Below are 16,327 nucleotides of genomic sequence, written 5' to 3' on the forward strand. Positions count from 1 at the left end.
ATAATGTTTAACTTCTAAATTTCAATTTTGAAAGTTTGCCCAGCAAATGTATTCATCTGTATAATTTAACAGTCTCATGAAAAACTTCAATTTGTTTTGACCTTACCCTGCACCAAACTAGTAAATGCAATCTTGGGTTAGTGCGACAATGCCAAGATCCAACAATTCTATGTGGTTATTTTCTGATGCTTTGGTCCCATGGGCATAAAAGAGTTTAGTAATTTCCTTGCTGTTGTACAACAATTTAAAAATGCTATTTAACTTCCTAAAGAGTAAAGTTTATATGCTTCTAAGGATTTTGAGAACTGTGTAGTTGTTTGTGGTATATACTATTCAGAATATAAAGCAATAGAACTCAGGGCATTTACTGGTTCTGGAGCCAGAGCATAGATCTTCAGAGTGCAGGTCTTCAGAGCTCAGGTCTCTCGTCCTTCCTCACCATACACCCCTGCTGACCAGGCGGGGAGTACGCTTCCATTATCAGTGAATGTAATTCTACTGAAGTCTGAGGGCCTGTTTATGGTGTGGGTTGGGAGAGCTAGCTCCTTACCCAGGCTTTGTACTTTCTCTGGCTGTTGAGATGCAGTTCCTGGGCTGCCTTATAACTATTTCTCCTTGAGCTATTTCTGTAGTCCTTCTCACCTTTGTGCAAACATCCCATTGTGCACCTGTGAAAACCCTTGGGATTTTAGGTAGGAGATGGCAAAACAACTGGCCCACTGTTGCTGATTCTCCAGGGCCACATGGAATCCAGTGTCCTTTCCTAATTCCCCAGTGGCTGGTTTCTTATTTCTTATCATTTTAATAAAATTTGGACCCAAGGGAAAGAAGAGCGTTAGCCCTTGTGTTGGGTGGATTGATTTCAGGGTGGTCACTAGGAGATCCTGGGCCTGTGTGGAGCTGCTCCCATGGCTTCTCTGCTTTGGTAGGAGAAGACCAGGGCCTAGAATCCAGCCATTCTGGACTGTGAGTGCCAACAGTCTATTTTGTATTCTTTATTTTTAATATTTATTCTTTTGAGACATCATAACATCTTGTAGTCTAGGGTGGCCTCAAACTTGAACGCCTCCTGCCTTCACCTCTTATGTGTTAGGTTTATAGGTGTGTAAAGCCAGATGTTCTTCCAAGTCAAGACTGACTCAGCCTGGCATGCTTGACATTTTATTTTCTGTAGGGACTGGCCAGAGTGTTATAGGTTGGGTAGCATCTCTGAATTGTGCTCACTAGATCCTAATTGTTCTTTTCCACTTGAGAAAAAAGTGTCTGTAGATATTACCAAATGGCCCAAGGGAGCAAATTATCCCTGGTTCAGGGCTGTTCTTCTAGGTTATTTCTAAAATGGGGTCACTTTGGAGTCATACAGTTCTGGATTTTAACTTTGCTTGCTTGTATTCTTGTTTGTTTGTGTGTCACTCCCCTCTCCCAACCCCTCCCTCTTTCTCTGAGCTTCTTCTTTCTTCCTATAAGATAGGCCACCAACCCCTACTGTGGAGCCTACTTAGTCCAGAGCCTCCCTACAAATAGGTTTGTTCAGTAGGAAATATTGTTGTCCCAGGGCATGCGATGCATTTATGGGATTTGTCTTCTCAAATTGTTTTATTTTTATACTTAATTGGGTTTTGTTTTTTTTTAATCCTTTCTCCAAAGTGTATTTTCAATGTATTTATTATAATTAGCCAAACTAATAAGCAGTAAGTGTCTCAAAGTTTTTTTTACACATGAGCAATGATGTTACTACCTAGATTCACACTTAATTGACTTAATACCGAGAGAAAATTAATTATGGCACTTGCACTGAAAGGAGTTAAATAACAGCTCACCAAGAACCAAGGTCACAGTGAGATGGGCTCATTTGTCTGACTGTGTGTCTGTCTGTTCCTTATCTCCCTCCCTCCCTTCTTTCAAGACAGACCTGGTACTCCTGGAGTTCTGCCATAGCCCGAGTGCTGAGGCTAGGGAGAGGCCCATCTCAGAACATGATCTCAGCAGGCAGTGAAGTAGGCGTGAGAAGCCCGCCTTTTTTTACTGTGGGAAAAGCCTTAGCTTCCATGTTTCCTTTGGGCGGGATTGTCCTTTGGCTTTTATCATAAGTGGGTTTTGCTTATGGTTTTTTAATTTGGCAGATAGTCTTCATACCATTCCATGATAGCAGATCATTATTCATTCCTGAAAATATTTTTGTTTTATTACTTAAACACAAAACAAACCTTAGAGGTTTCTAGGGTTGAGTGTGTGAATGGTAAAGGAAGGAAAATACCAACTGGATTTTTGGGGGTGGGGTGGGAGGGAAAAGAGAGATACTATTTTATTTTTTATTTAAAATTCTTATTTAAATTTATGGTCCTGGTCTTGTGACTTTTGTTAAAATCCTTGAGTGCTTTAAAATACTAAAAGACCTATTGTGCTGATATCCTTTATAAATAGTTCTTTTCTACATCTGTTACGTGTGCAACAGAATTATGTTATACACTGATTTTGACAATGGTTCTATTACTCATACTTGCTATGGCCTTAAAATTTAATTTAATTTTCCCTAGTAAAAAATAATATGATTACAAAGTGACTTTACAACTATATAAGCTGTAAGCTATGGTATTCTGCTGTGTGTTTTTGATGCTATTTAGATTGAAAAAAAATCAGTTCTTTTTTGTAGAAAAACTTATAGACCTTTATATACTTAGAATATTTGAGATTCTCATTTCCAAAAAGTGAGCCAAAGCTAGTAAGTTTATGCTTGTTTATCAGGCTATATCTAATGTTGAAAAAGAATAAAATAGTTCTAATTACCCAATCTATCAGTTTAATTAGAAATGTGTTTACATTCTATAACAAAAAATTATGATTTTTTATGCCTAAGTGATCAAAAATGTATGGCTTTATAACTATAACAGTCATCTAAAGCACGTATGCGGCAGGCTTCTCTGACTGGACCAGACCCTAACCAGATGACTAATTCATGAGTGCTTTGTGTTGCAGTCTGTGCTACTCACCATTTGCCATTCTCTTTCCTTGTTGGTGTTTGTTGTAGGTATCAGCAGACAGGTGTTAGGTGGCTGTGGGAATTGCACTGCCAGCAGGCAGGAGGAATTCTGGGAGACGAAATGGGATTGGGCAAGACCATCCAGATAATTGCCTTCTTGGCAGGTCTGAGCTACAGCAAGATCAGGACTCGCGGTTCAAATTACAGGCAAGTGCTCCTCTGCAGACTGTCAGTCTGTGGAGCTCAATTAATATTTCATCAGATGGATTGCTGTGGAGGAGGGTCTTGTGAATTATTGATGACATTTCAATTACAATATTCCTTTAATTCTTTTAGTGGGGGACATCAAAGGAAAAATTTTACGAGACAATGGAGCTGTAGGGCAGGAGAAATTAAACATGTAACACTTGTAATGAATTCCAGGCGTTGATGCTTCATTTTGCAGATGGGCCCCACTAGATATTTTGGGTCAATACAATGTCTAAGGTTAGCTCTTGCAAATGGATTGTTTACAAACTCAATTATGTTAATATCAATAGTTTACACAATATGGAATTTTAAATTAGACATAATACCTTTAGTCCCATTTATTAAATTTTACATTAAAATATTTGTTCTGGCAGGAGACCAGGTGAGCATTACAGTAAGGACGAGTCTGCTCATGGGCAGAGTTGGAGCTTTGAGAAGCCTTCCTCTACAGTTTCTGTGCACTTTTTCAAGTCTGTGTGGGATAGCATTTAGAGATATGCTCACTCTTTTAGAGTGCAATTACTTAATCTGCTCAGTACGTTTTAGACTCCTTTCCCAAGGTCAACACCTGAATGACTTCCAGAAAGTGTAGAAGAAGAATGAACATTTAATCTGTTTGGAGGGAACACTGATATGTTCATTCTTATATTAAAGACCTGTGAGCATTGCCTTGCTTAAGTCGTAAATTATCTTCATGGAAACATTGGTAACAATGTTGTGAGACAAATGACATAGGATGTGTGATCTTGGACACAGTTGTGTTGCAGCAGGTTTATCTCATGAGTTAGCAGTGATGGAGTCACCAAGTGGATCTTTGTCCTGTGACTTGAGGCACTCTTTGTATGCAGTTTGCAGATGTTTTTGAAACAGAGTTGATGTGTTGAAAGTCAGCAACCGCAGAATATTATTGCCCACATTCTAAGGAAGTGGCATAAAAATGTGTAGTAGAGAGCCAGATATGTCCCATAAACCCTAGCAACTAAGACTATTATTGAGTCTCCCAGGATCCTGGCCAGCTTTTATTTGTTATTATTTTTTAAAATGCATTGCTTTTTGCTCAGTTAAGGGCCAGCACTTCTTGTGAGTGATGTTTGAAGTTTTCAGATTTTTTTTCAAAAAGATTCATTTTTAGTATGTTTGTTGTGCATGTGCCTGTGCATATATGTTGGAGGTATGTGCATATGACTACAAGTGCCCGTGGAATCCAGAAGAGGATATTGGATCCCCTGGAGCTGCAGTCATAGGACGAGGATTCGAGTGGGTGCTGGGACCTGAACTCAGGTCCTCTGTAAAAGCAGTGTGTGCTTTTAACTATTGAGTCATCTCTCACCCCTAGATAATTTTCAAAGTCTCCTGTAGGAGGAGAAGACACCTATTATAACATTTTAAAAACTAAACATCTTGATGCCAGTCCAGGAAAGCGATAGTGAAGTGGGGGAGTCTTTATAGCCCTCAGATACTTCTTTAGATATAGGATATATTTTGTCTGGAAATATGAAAACATTCCAGTCTAAGAAATAAGTCAGCTGAAAATGGGTATCTAAGGTTTTCCTTTCTGTGACTGTTACTTAGCATTTACAAATGACCTTTTCTGTTCCAAAGAGGTCCGGTCTCTGTAGCCCTTTTGAGGTTTTCTGATAGCTAGACTGTCCTGACTATTCCAGATGTGTTTCTAGGGCTTTTTCTCCTTAACTAATTCGTGGAGTTTTCTCATTTCCCCATTTCTTTCTTCTTTTTCTGTCCTATGATCATGAATCTTGTGTGGAGTCTTAACATTCTAGGCATAGGAGACCTCAACTCATCCCTGCAGTGTACTTTTGATATAAAAATTAAAACATGTTCTCTTGAGTAGTGACAATCCTACAAGGATGAAGTTAGGGCTTCTAATGAGCATCAGCTGCGATCAATTAACTATCAATGCTCATATTCTCTTTCCATAATGAAATAGCGTGGCATATTGGACTAGCGCCCGGATCGTCTTTATTAAGATAATACTGTGGGCCTGGCTTCTGAGGATGTGGCAGTGTATCAGCAACACTACAGGCCTGGCCGAGGAGGGATGTGCTGAGGAGCTAGCTTTGTGAGGAACGATTAATTGTGTAACATGTCCTCTGTACTAGGAGAACTTATGTCTTAAAGAAAAATGGTCCTTAAAGCAACAGGAACATGTGTGTAAGCTGGTATTGCATTGTTGGGGTCCCAATAGGAGGTGACCTTATATCAAGGATTGCAAACATTGGGAAACTGCAAGTCTCTGTGATATCACGAAACTTCTCTTGAAAGTAGTTTGTTGTATTAAATTATGTTTTGGTGGATGATGTACAACTGTTGGGTTTCTAGAAGAGAAAGAAGAGTGGTACATGGATGAATAGGTGAACGCCGGCAGCTGTGTTGCCGGAGGGAGCACGGTGAACACACTGACGTTTACCTGAGCGTTCTTCAAGTGAAGGGCCTCTGAATTTTATAACAACAAGAAGTGAGTGATTCCCCACTCACACTTCAGTTAATACTTGACTTGGTTGTCATTTAATTAATTTCTAATGAAGAGTTAAAGTCCTAAAAAGTTAACAAACTTTGAAAGTAAATGTTACACTTTGTAATTCCCAGTCCTAGACTGTCACTCGCTTTCCACTCATAAGTTGAAATATTTGACCATGGAGCTATTGACTAGTCCTAAATTCATTAAGTAATCAATGATAATCAAAGATGAAAGGAACTATTGCATGTTTGGTAATTGATGCTAATCACTCTAGCACATTTAGCCATTTCGAATCATCTCACTGATACTGAGGCTCAGAAAGTGATTCACTTGTCTGTTAATGGATTTGATTGCCCCCTCTGTGGTCTAGGAATAGCCTCCCTCAGCTGTGGGATTTCAGCTCAGCATGAAAACCTCCCAATTCTTCTAACAGTGAGAATGATAGAAATTAAAGGACACAGCAGAGGCAGGTGGCAGGTCAGCTGGGATTAAATAGCAGCCTTATATGAGCAAGCATATCAATTGACATAACAGTTTATAGAAAGTGTACTATTAGGAGAGGAAAATGCTGTACAACCCAAAAAGCTGTGTGTGTGTGTGTGTGTATATATATATACATATATATATATATATATATATATATATATATATATATATATATTCAAACTTTTTTGAAGGGAGCGTGTTTTAGACTACTGTAGATAGCGGTTGATTGGCTGTTTCCTAATCCTTGTCAAGTGCATATAGATGACAACTCCGTTTTACTCTCACTGGAGGCTATAAAGAAGCTGGTACATTTAATCCTTTTAAAAGGGGTGCTATATCTGTGGGGGCCAGGAGTCAGGGGCCCAGGGCAGAGAGAGTCCTGCTTTCCCTAGGGAGAGTGAGAGACCCTGACTGGGTCCTGCTTTTGGTGACAACATGGCTTGGAAATTCTGTGGGAAGGGTTAAGTTTGTTAAGACCACTGAATTCTCTGTTCCCACCCTGAGTGAGGTCCAGGGGACAGTGACCTATATAACAGGAGGTGAAGGGCTTATAAGTGGACTGAGACATTTCGTCATGTTGGACTGTAGGGGTAAAGCTTGTACTTAGAGTTTGACCAGCATCTTATTTTTCTGCTAGACCAATTATGTTTTAGTTATGTAGATGATGGTTTTTAAAATCTCAAGCTCTGTGTGGCTTACATTGAAATCTTAAACATTTTTAAGTTCAGGAATCATCTCCTAAGTTATAAGAATATAAAAAATTGTACATAATTTGTCAGCTTAAAAATAATCATTCACATTATCATATTTATCCTTATATGCTGTGGGCTAGGCCCTAAGGTCATACTAAAGAGATTGTCCCAGCTTCTAAAGAGCTGAAGAGGAATGGTGTACATCACAGTGGAGTCAGCATGGGTTCCCCAAGGGAGCCTCAGCTACTTGTCTGGCGAGAAGGGCCAGCTCTCTCAAGGATAAGGTGATGGCAGCAGGGGGAGAAGAGGAAAAGGGGGAACCAGATGTCTAAAAGACAGAGTGTGCACTACATATGATCTGGGGACAGTGTGGGCTGGCAGAGTCCAGGGTCTGTGCTAATAGTATCAGCAATAAGACAGGTGAGGCAGGAGCCAGAAGTGCACGGTCTCATAGTCCAGGCCAAAGTGTAGATGCTCGTCCAAGAGCAGTGTGCAGCTATTGGAGGGGACAAGACCCTCAGATTTTGCTTTCAGAAAGTGCCAGAAGATGCTAGAATGTGGATGAGATGGAAGTGGCTGATGGTGACTTGTGGAGAGACTTAGGGGGTAGAGGGATGTAGACTTGTACAGGTGTCTCATGGTGGGAAGAAGAGCATTGATCAGAGCTGGCCTTCTGCTTTGGTGCCTGGTGCCTGAAGATTAAATGACAGTTCTGTCGTTAGGATTGGAGAGCCATGAGGGAGAGGTGGCATGCATTCCTGTGGGGACATCACTATTGATTTTGACTTGTGCTTCATTTTAAGCACAAAGTAATAAACATACACACAGCAGGACAGAGCAAGAAAAATGGCTCCCCTAACCTGGAGAGTGAGTTCTTTCCTCCTATGCCAAGCACTTCTTCCTGTGGCATGTCAGGTATGCTGTGCTGCTGGGCAGTAGATAGAGGGGATCTCTGCTTTATGGCACACCAGTGCTAAGACCCCACAAAAGAGATCTTTCTGGGAGCCGATTATGTCTGTTCCAGTGGGCTAGGGAAGACCATGGTAAGGTGCCTTCACCTTCACCTTCACCAGCTCCTATGCCTTAGGAAACTGCAGTGATCTGTAAGGGCCTTCCTTTTTTCTTTTTAAGTTTATTATAAGCATTTTCTCAGGCCATTATATATTCTTCAAACAGCTTTAATGGTTATATGATAGTATGTTTTATTCAATTAACCCTTTTAGTATTTACCAAATGATACTGTTGTAAGCATTTCATAGATGTTAGCTGTCAATTTTCATAGTAACTGTAAATTCAGTACTATTATTTACTTAATGAAGAGAAATTGAAGTTCAGAGATGTAAAATGATATGCCTGAGATTGTACCGAGCTGCATTCAGACTCAGGTGGTGCCCATAACCACTGGCTTGTGTTACATGGGACATTTCAACTCTGCCTTGTCCCTGCACATTTAGGTCATATTACCCTCTTAATATAAATTCATGCTGCTCAATGCTTTCTGCAGTGACCCAGTGAGCACTGCAGCTCAGCTTCCCTGCAGAGAGCAGTCTCTGGGATGCTCCTCCAGTGTTGCCATTGCTTAGGGAAGAAGACAGCGTGTCACAGTGGGAGGAGGCTCCCGCGAGCTTCTGAACTGTGTCTGGCATGCATGCTTTCTAGAGCAGTAAGGATGTATTGAAATCCCATTGGCTGAACACTCTGGTGTTTGGGCAATCTTCATACGAAGTGAAGCTGCTTGTGCTCTTAGGTTGGGACACACTGTATTATCTGGACTGGTAAGAAATGGAGGAGGCTTTTTGTTGTGTTTGTTTTATTTTTATTTTCTTCTTTACTATTGTGTTGGCTTTCAAGTGTGCCATTTACTGTTTGTTCTTAGTTCCTGCATCCACTAAGGGGTGAATGGATACATACAGATTTACTGTTAACCCCGGTAGCTTTTTCCCTTAAATTTTCCTAGGTTACTTTCTTGTTTGAACCATTCAGGGCTTTTGTTGTTGGCTGCGGTCACCTTCTCTACTGTCTTTCATGGCTGTGCTTTCTTCTTGGACTTTTGGGTGCAGGTTCGAGGGACTAGGCCCTACTATGATTGTCTGCCCAACGACAGTGATGCATCAGTGGGTGAAGGAATTCCACACGTGGTGGCCCCCATTCAGAGTGGCGATTCTGCATGAAACAGGTTCCTATGCCCACAAAAAGGTAATGGTGCAGCAATCATCTACTTGCTTGGCTTTCCCTTTCAAATGTGCCTATGTATATTTCTTTCATTTTAACTTATTTAATTATTGACTTGTAGCTCCTATCAAACAGATATGAACAAAGGCTTTCTTGTTAGTGGTCTAGTAGTATATTTTGACATCCAACAAAACATAGCTAGCTGGGCACAGACTGGGAGTCACAGGCTGACCGTATGTATGGAATCACAAATCAGGTAGTCTGCAAGGCAGGTTACTGGAGGGAGTTTGACATTAGCAGCTTTAAGCAATTTGAGAAAAGTGAAGTTGAAAACTAACAGACTTGAACATTTCTAATCAGAAATCCAAAATGCTTCAAATCTGAAGCTTTGAGCAGTGGTACCACAACTGAAAGAGTCCATACCTGACTCATGTATTAGAGGCCATAGTGAAAATACAGGCACACCAAAATGATTTGTGTTGCTACTTTGTTTCCAACCCAGTTCCCAGGTAAAAGAAAGCTCAACTCAATCAGTTAACAAAACAGGCTACAAGCCTAGATTGGATGACCTCCCACTACACTACTCTATTCCAGCTATATTATCCCATATAACTTGCCATTTCTCCATGCCACAAGCTTCTCTCCCTCTGATGCCTCTCCATTTCTCCCCGTAGCTCCTCCCCCTCCTATTTATTCCCATTGCTCCTCCCACTGCCCACCTGCCCAATCATTGGCTCAAGCCTTTATTTGAAAAGTTAAGGTGGGGAGAAGGTTCACAAGGCAACTCCTCATCTGCAGCCCCTCTGAGGAGTAGAATTAGCATCAAAATACAAGCCCAGGGCTATCCACAACAGATTTGTATAAGAACTTCCTGTAGCTCTGTATGGGACACAGTAGAGTTTGTGTTTGTACTAGGTTCTAGCTCTAAGGCACCTTAGCACATATATGCAAATATTCTAAAGCCTGACACACTCCTGGTCCCAAAGCACTTTTAATAAGAAATATTTAACCTTAATTAATAAATACATCTGTAATTATGCTTTTCACATATGTTGTTGATGCAGGAGAGACAGTGTGTGTTACTTTGAGACTTTCCTAGATGCAGATAGCTTAGTTTCCTTGTTTGGTCCTCCTGGATCACAGTGCCTTAGATACTGCAGTTCCCCCCATGCTTGCAGGTTTGACAACAGATACATTTCCTTCCTTCCTTCTTTCCTTTCTTTTTCCTTCCTCCCTCCCTCCCTCCCTCCCTCCTTCCTTTCTTCCCTCTCTTTCTTCCTTTTCTTCTCTCCGTCTTTCTCCTTTTACCCTTCCCCCCACCTCCCCTTCCCCCCATCTCTAAGACAGTGTTTCTTTCTTTCTTTTCTTTTTTTTCCCTCTCGACAGGGTTTCTCTGTGTAGCCCTGGCTGTCCTGGAACTCACTCTGTAGACCAAGCTGGCCTCGAATTCAGAAATCCACCTGCCTCTGCCTCCCAAGTGCTGGGGTTAAAGGTGTGCGCCACCATCACCCGGCTGACAGTGTTTCTACATAGCCCTAGCTGTCGTAGAACTCACTGTGTAGACCAGAATGGCCTTAAACTCATAGAGGTCTACCTGACTCTGCTTCTCAAGTGCTAGGATTAAAGTTGTGTGCCACCATACCCAGCTACAGGTATCTTTTTTTAAGAAAGGGGCTTACCTTTGCTCTTACATTCTGTAGATGTGTTATACCAGGCTGCTTTTTTTTTCTTCCCATCTGTCTCAACATCTAGACTGTAGACTAGATACTGCATATCTCAAATTTGCTTAATAAATAGTACAGTAATAGTCTCAGGCCCATAAGCTTGCAGGCTTCAGTCCTGTCAGCTGGCCGTGTGTCTGGGTTCATGATTTCCTGAGTCTGCTCAGCTCCTGAGTGAGAGAGAGATGCAGTGCCAGCTGTAAGGCCCACAGAGGCTTCTCCTCACCCGAGAGGCACTCGGTCCAGGAGTGCTGGACTCCTGGTCTCTGAATTCCCACACACTCATGACTTTAGGTAATCAACATTTTTGATAGAAGTAGATCAGAAGTATCCATTTCAGTCACTGTTTTGCTCAGGATTTTAAAAGATAGGTAGAAAACAAATTGAATTCAGATAGTTAGCAAAAGAGAGCAGATGCTGTGACTAAGAAGAAATGGCTTTTAGAGGTGTGAAAGAGTAACAGTTCTGGTGCCTTTCTCACAGACTCTGAGCTGCTGACTGCTGTGGCTTGCTGCGAGACATCGCCCTTTCTGTTTTCATCTTACTGCTTCATGACATCTCTTAATGGCTATGTTGCAAATTCAGATAAAGAGTAGTCTTCATATATTGACTAACTAGTGGAAAGATAGTTGGTAATGAGCCTGTTGGAAAACTTGAGATCCTTATCCATTGGAGGGCAGCACTTTTTTTTTCTTTTTCTTTTTTATTTGATATATTTTTTATTTACATTTCAAATGATTTCCCCTTTTCTAGACCCCCACTCCCCGAAAGTCCCATCAGCCCCCTTCCCTCCCCCTGTTTTCCCACCCAACCCTTCCCACTTCCCTGTTCTGGTTTTGCTCTATACTGCTTCACTGAGTCTTTCCAGAACAAGGGGCCACTCCTCCGTTCTTGTACCTCATTTGATGTGTGGATTATGTTTTGGGTATTCCAGTTTTCTAGGTTAATATCCACTTATTAGTGAGTGCATACCATGATTCACCTTTTGAGTCTGGGTTACCTCACTTAGTATGATGTTCTCTAGCTCCATCCATTTGCCTAAGAATTTCATGAATTCATTGTTTCTAATGGCCGAGTAGTACTCCATTGTGTATATATACCACATTTTTTGCATCCACTCTTCTGTTGAGGGATACCTGGGTTCTTTCCAGCTTCTGGCAATTATAAATAGGGATGCTATGAACATAGTGGAACATGTATCCTTATTACATGCTGGGGAATCCTCTGGGTATATGCCCAGGAATCTCCCATGCTCATGGATCGGCAGGATTAATATAGTTAAAATGGCCATTTTGCCAAAAGCAATATACAGACTCAACGCAATACCCATCAAAATCCCAACTCAATTCTTCACAGAGTTAGAAAGAGCAATCCTCAGATTCATCTGGAATAACAAAAAACCCAGGATAGCTAAAACTATTCTCAACCACAAAAGAAATTCTGGGGGAATCAGTATCCCTGACCTCAAGCAATACTACAGAACAATAGTGTTAAAAACTGCATGGTATTGGTACAGTGACAGGCAGGCAGATCAATGGAACAGGATTGAAGATCCAGAAATGAACCCACACACCTATGGCCACTTGATCCTCGACAAAGGGGAGGGCAGCACTTTAAGGACTGATGTGTTTGGTTTACAGAAGCTCCAACTTCACCTTAAGGAAAACGTGTCACCTTCACTTACATCAGCTTCTACTTCTTTGCTGTTGGTTGTTTCTGGTTTCCCCCACTGCTTTTCATTACAGACTTTTTTCCTCACAGAAAAAAATTTTGTATGAGTTGATTAATATTTATTTGTGGAACAGCTATAAGTGCTACAGTCCAGGTGTTTCATATTGTTAGGTCTCAGGAAGAAAGGGGCATGGTGTTTGTAATGAACCTTGAAAAGCCTGCTCTTCTTGGAAAGATAATGAAGGAAGGCAGCCTGTGGTGCTTGTCCCACCACGCTGCACAGTGGGTGGTGCCTCATTAGCATTGTTTTGAAAAGCTTATTTAATGATTAAGAATCATCTTTTCAGTTTGCTAGATGTATCATGAGACTGCTTGTATTCTAAAATAACCGCTATGTCTCCCGCCTTTTCCTGATATGTAGGAGCCAGTGATTTTTGTGGACATTTTAGATAATCCAAAGATTTTTGCCTCATTTTGATCAACTCATGCCTCAAGAGTCCTAGAAATAAAAAACAAAACAAAAAACCCCACCCATCTCCTGAATTTTCAGGAGTACAAGGTTTGTTTACTGCAGCCGGGTTTGAGCAGCACGCGCTTGCTGTCAAGGAATTGTGAAACTGGTATTTTACTGGCTTCTCTGAGACTGGTTTGATGATCTGTAGATTGAGAGTTTTGGTAATTTTATGAGGTTTATTGAGGTACATGCACAAAGAACACAGGTAACAGTAGCTCACTTATTTTCTTGATAGCAACATAGCATATGCCAGGCTTTGATCCTGGAAGCTGAGAAAGATGGCTGTAAAGACTATACGTTATAGATAGAAAAGTTTCTCACAATCTTCGTATCAGAAGTGTTCATGGCCCATGTGAGATCTTTTTTTTCTCATGTCATAAATGAAAAAATCATTTAGAATGTTACAGTTCTTTTTGGAAAGTACAAGGTCAGGGGATGGTTCAAAAGCAGCCAGTGCTTAGCCGTCTAGTGGAGGCTGTCTTGGACTCTTTACAAAGTCCTACTTTCTGGAAGAGGAGCCGGCACTGACTTCTTAAAAAGTTGAAATGGGGGCTGGAGAGATGGCTCAACAGTTAAGAGCACTGCCAGCTCTTCCAGAGGACCTGAGTTCAGTTCCCAGCAATCACGTAGTGGCTCACAACCATCTGTAATGGGATCCGATGCCCTCTCCTGGTATGTCTGAAGACAGCTACAGTGTACTTAGATAAATAAAATAAATAAATCTTAAAAAAACAAAAAAAAAAAACAAGTAGAAAGGGGTAAGATAGCTCCATGGGTAGAAGTACTTTTGCACAGATTTAATGACCCTAGTTTGATCCCTGGGTCTCTTAAGGTAGCTGGAGAAACCACTCCAGAGACTTGTCTTGTCCCCTCATTGCCACATGCATGTGTGTGCTGTGGCAACATGGAGACAGACAGACAGGCACACACACACCCTCACACAGTGGGAACAGTAAACAAAAAATAACTGCCAAGAGAGAGGGAAAAAATAAAAACAAGTCAGAATAGAAAGGGTGGCCATATGCTCGCTCCTCCAGCCTCCTAACATTTCAGACCCATCACAAGCACAGTTACAAAGCAAAGTGTTGTGCATCCTAGTAACTCAGAGCTGCTCTGTGCACTGATAGCAGGAGCCATGGACGCTTCGTTTGTTGTGTGAGGTACACTGTAAGATTTCGTTGCTGGAGCCCCCTTTTCTTCATTGTCAGCACAAATCCTTGTTTATTAAAGATTTAGCTTGAAGGAAATTTTAATTAATTACAGGTGCAGTACAGCCTGCCTGGGAAGCCGCGGGCGCGCGGGCGGGCGGCGTTTCCTGTGAATGGCCTTCATGTGCCTGTGCTTCACTGCTCCCCGCCCGCTGCCTGACAGTGTGATTTATGGCTGCTGCTTTCTGCCAGTCCACTGTTTGCCCTCTAGGAGGGATTGGTCTCCTGAGCCTCCACAATAACGGCAGCACTTCCTCAGACATCCTTTAATGACAACAGTACTGCGTTCAGTAAGTCAGGCTAATTGCAGATGTACCCTATTAATTGCAAAAACTAGGAGAGGTTACATATTTTACAAGCTTTTAATTTGAAACCGCCCGAGATGATTTGTCTTAAGTGTTTGGATTGAGACGTCCATAATATTCAACAATTTGCCATTATTGAAACTCCAGGCCAGGCAGTTATAGAATTCTGAGATTGAATCAGGTGAGTAGCAATAGTCATAGATGGGTTGTTACCCAGGAGAGATTATATTTCCATTGTGAACATTTTGTACAGCTTCTTCTTCTGTCTGTAAGGCATCTTTAAAGTTCTTTATGATCATTATACTTCTTTCTGAACACGGTAGAAATAGGAATTCTGTGGTTCTATAGTTAACATCGCAGAATGTCCTAAATAAACTTCAGTTCTTAGGCAATCTCAAGAAGCTACACATTGCTCCAGGGCACACACTTAGCGGCCAGTATCTTGTTAGTTTAACAATGGTGAAGCATCTAGCTCCATCGAGTGATTGCAAGAACTCATTTTGGGACTGGGCACCTTAGGGGTAAGAAGGGTGACCATGGTAAGCCCTATGCAACGGTTGAAGTCCTCGGGCCCATGAGCATGTGAACCCATATTTACCGGGCCTAAGCCCGAGGCAGTCAGGGACTGTTTCGTAAATTCGAGTGGTGGTTTACTTCCCACTCTGCCCTGGGCACCTGTAATTATTCGCCTGTTTCTGTCTTTCAATGTTGCACAGCCAACACCAGGACAGCAGGACACAGTTGACACCCAGACAGCACTCAGGCATGGAGTATCCCTGCTGTCACTTTCATGCTTTACCTACTGCATGGCTTGGATACCCCTGCTCTCCTGCAGGGAAGCGGATAGGACTGGGTGCTGCTAGCCTAGAGTCTTGGCAGAGCGTGCACACACGTGGAGGAACTGGAGGCATTAGCTTTAGCATCGCAGAGCTTTGGGGTTTGCAGGGGGAGGCAGGACGGAGTCTGCCCCTCAGGAGGCTCTCCTTTGTGCTCATCACTCCCTGCTGAAGAAGTGGCATGTGTCGAGGAGGTGGGTTGAGTCTTAGCTCCCTGCTCATGTCTGTACCAAAATAATCAACTTATTGGTATAGTATTATGCATTAGACACTGAACTTTTCAAGTGGTATGTGGCTAAAGAGTAGTCACTATAATAATGCAGTTGATAATTGTTGAGGCTCTCTATAAGCTCCTTAAATGCCTCATGTGTTGCGACACTTGAGTTTCTCTTTAGCCCTTTTGAACTGTTTTATACTCCTTTATACATGCACACATGCAGATGAACACACATGTATGTATCATCTGTACACCGTGTTTTGAGACAGGGTCTCACTGTGTAGCTGAAGACAGCCTTGAAACTTCGGATCTTCTGGCCTCCATCCCCAGAGTGTTGAGATTACAGGCGTGCACCAACCAAGCCCAGTTTATGCAGTTCTGGGGATTGAGCCCAGGGCCCTTGTGTGTTAGCTACACACCTGCCAGCTGAGCTACTTGCCAACCCCACATACATGTTGTCATGTGTTTGTTTGCTTGTGCATGTGGGTGGCAACAAGCTCACGTGTGCCACAGTACTGCGTGTGGAGGTACAGACAGCTTGTGGGAGTTGTTCTCTCTGCTTTGTGGGTATTTGGAATAGAACTCTGGTTGTCAGTCTTAGTGGTGAGTGCCTTTATACACCGAGCCAGCCCCGCTCCCCTTCTTTGAGCTAGGGTTTTGTTGTACAGCGCAGGTGGACTTGAACTTGTAAGCCTCCTGCCAGACCAACGGCTCCCTCCAGTTACTCTGATTTTTCTTGTGCCCCTTCTCCTTTGAATACTTAATTTTTGTGAGTCATTTCTGTCAGATGTTGAGGG

At 42.0% G+C, this 16,327-nt stretch overlaps 1 protein-coding gene across 4 annotated transcripts in view; it reads left to right on the forward strand.

Moving 5' to 3' along the window:
* Ercc6 (ERCC excision repair 6, chromatin remodeling factor) overlaps nucleotides 1-16,327 on the forward strand; it is a 76,756-nt gene that overhangs the window by 29,308 nt on the left and 31,121 nt on the right. For 3 of the 4 annotated variants that reach the window (XM_052190134.1, XM_052190135.1, XM_052190137.1), the window contains 2 exons: nucleotides 3,029-3,187; nucleotides 8,947-9,082. In XM_052190134.1, the coding sequence (XP_052046094.1) occupies nucleotides 3,029-3,187; nucleotides 8,947-9,082 (295 nt within the window). The remainder of the gene's footprint in view (nucleotides 1-3,028; nucleotides 3,188-8,946; nucleotides 9,083-16,327) is intronic. The other variant, XM_052190136.1, reaches the window with a different exon arrangement.

The sequence above is a fragment of the Apodemus sylvaticus genome, chromosome 8 (genome assembly GCF_947179515.1).
Source record: "Apodemus sylvaticus chromosome 8, mApoSyl1.1, whole genome shotgun sequence".
Classification (NCBI taxonomy): domain Eukaryota; kingdom Metazoa; phylum Chordata; class Mammalia; order Rodentia; family Muridae; genus Apodemus; species Apodemus sylvaticus.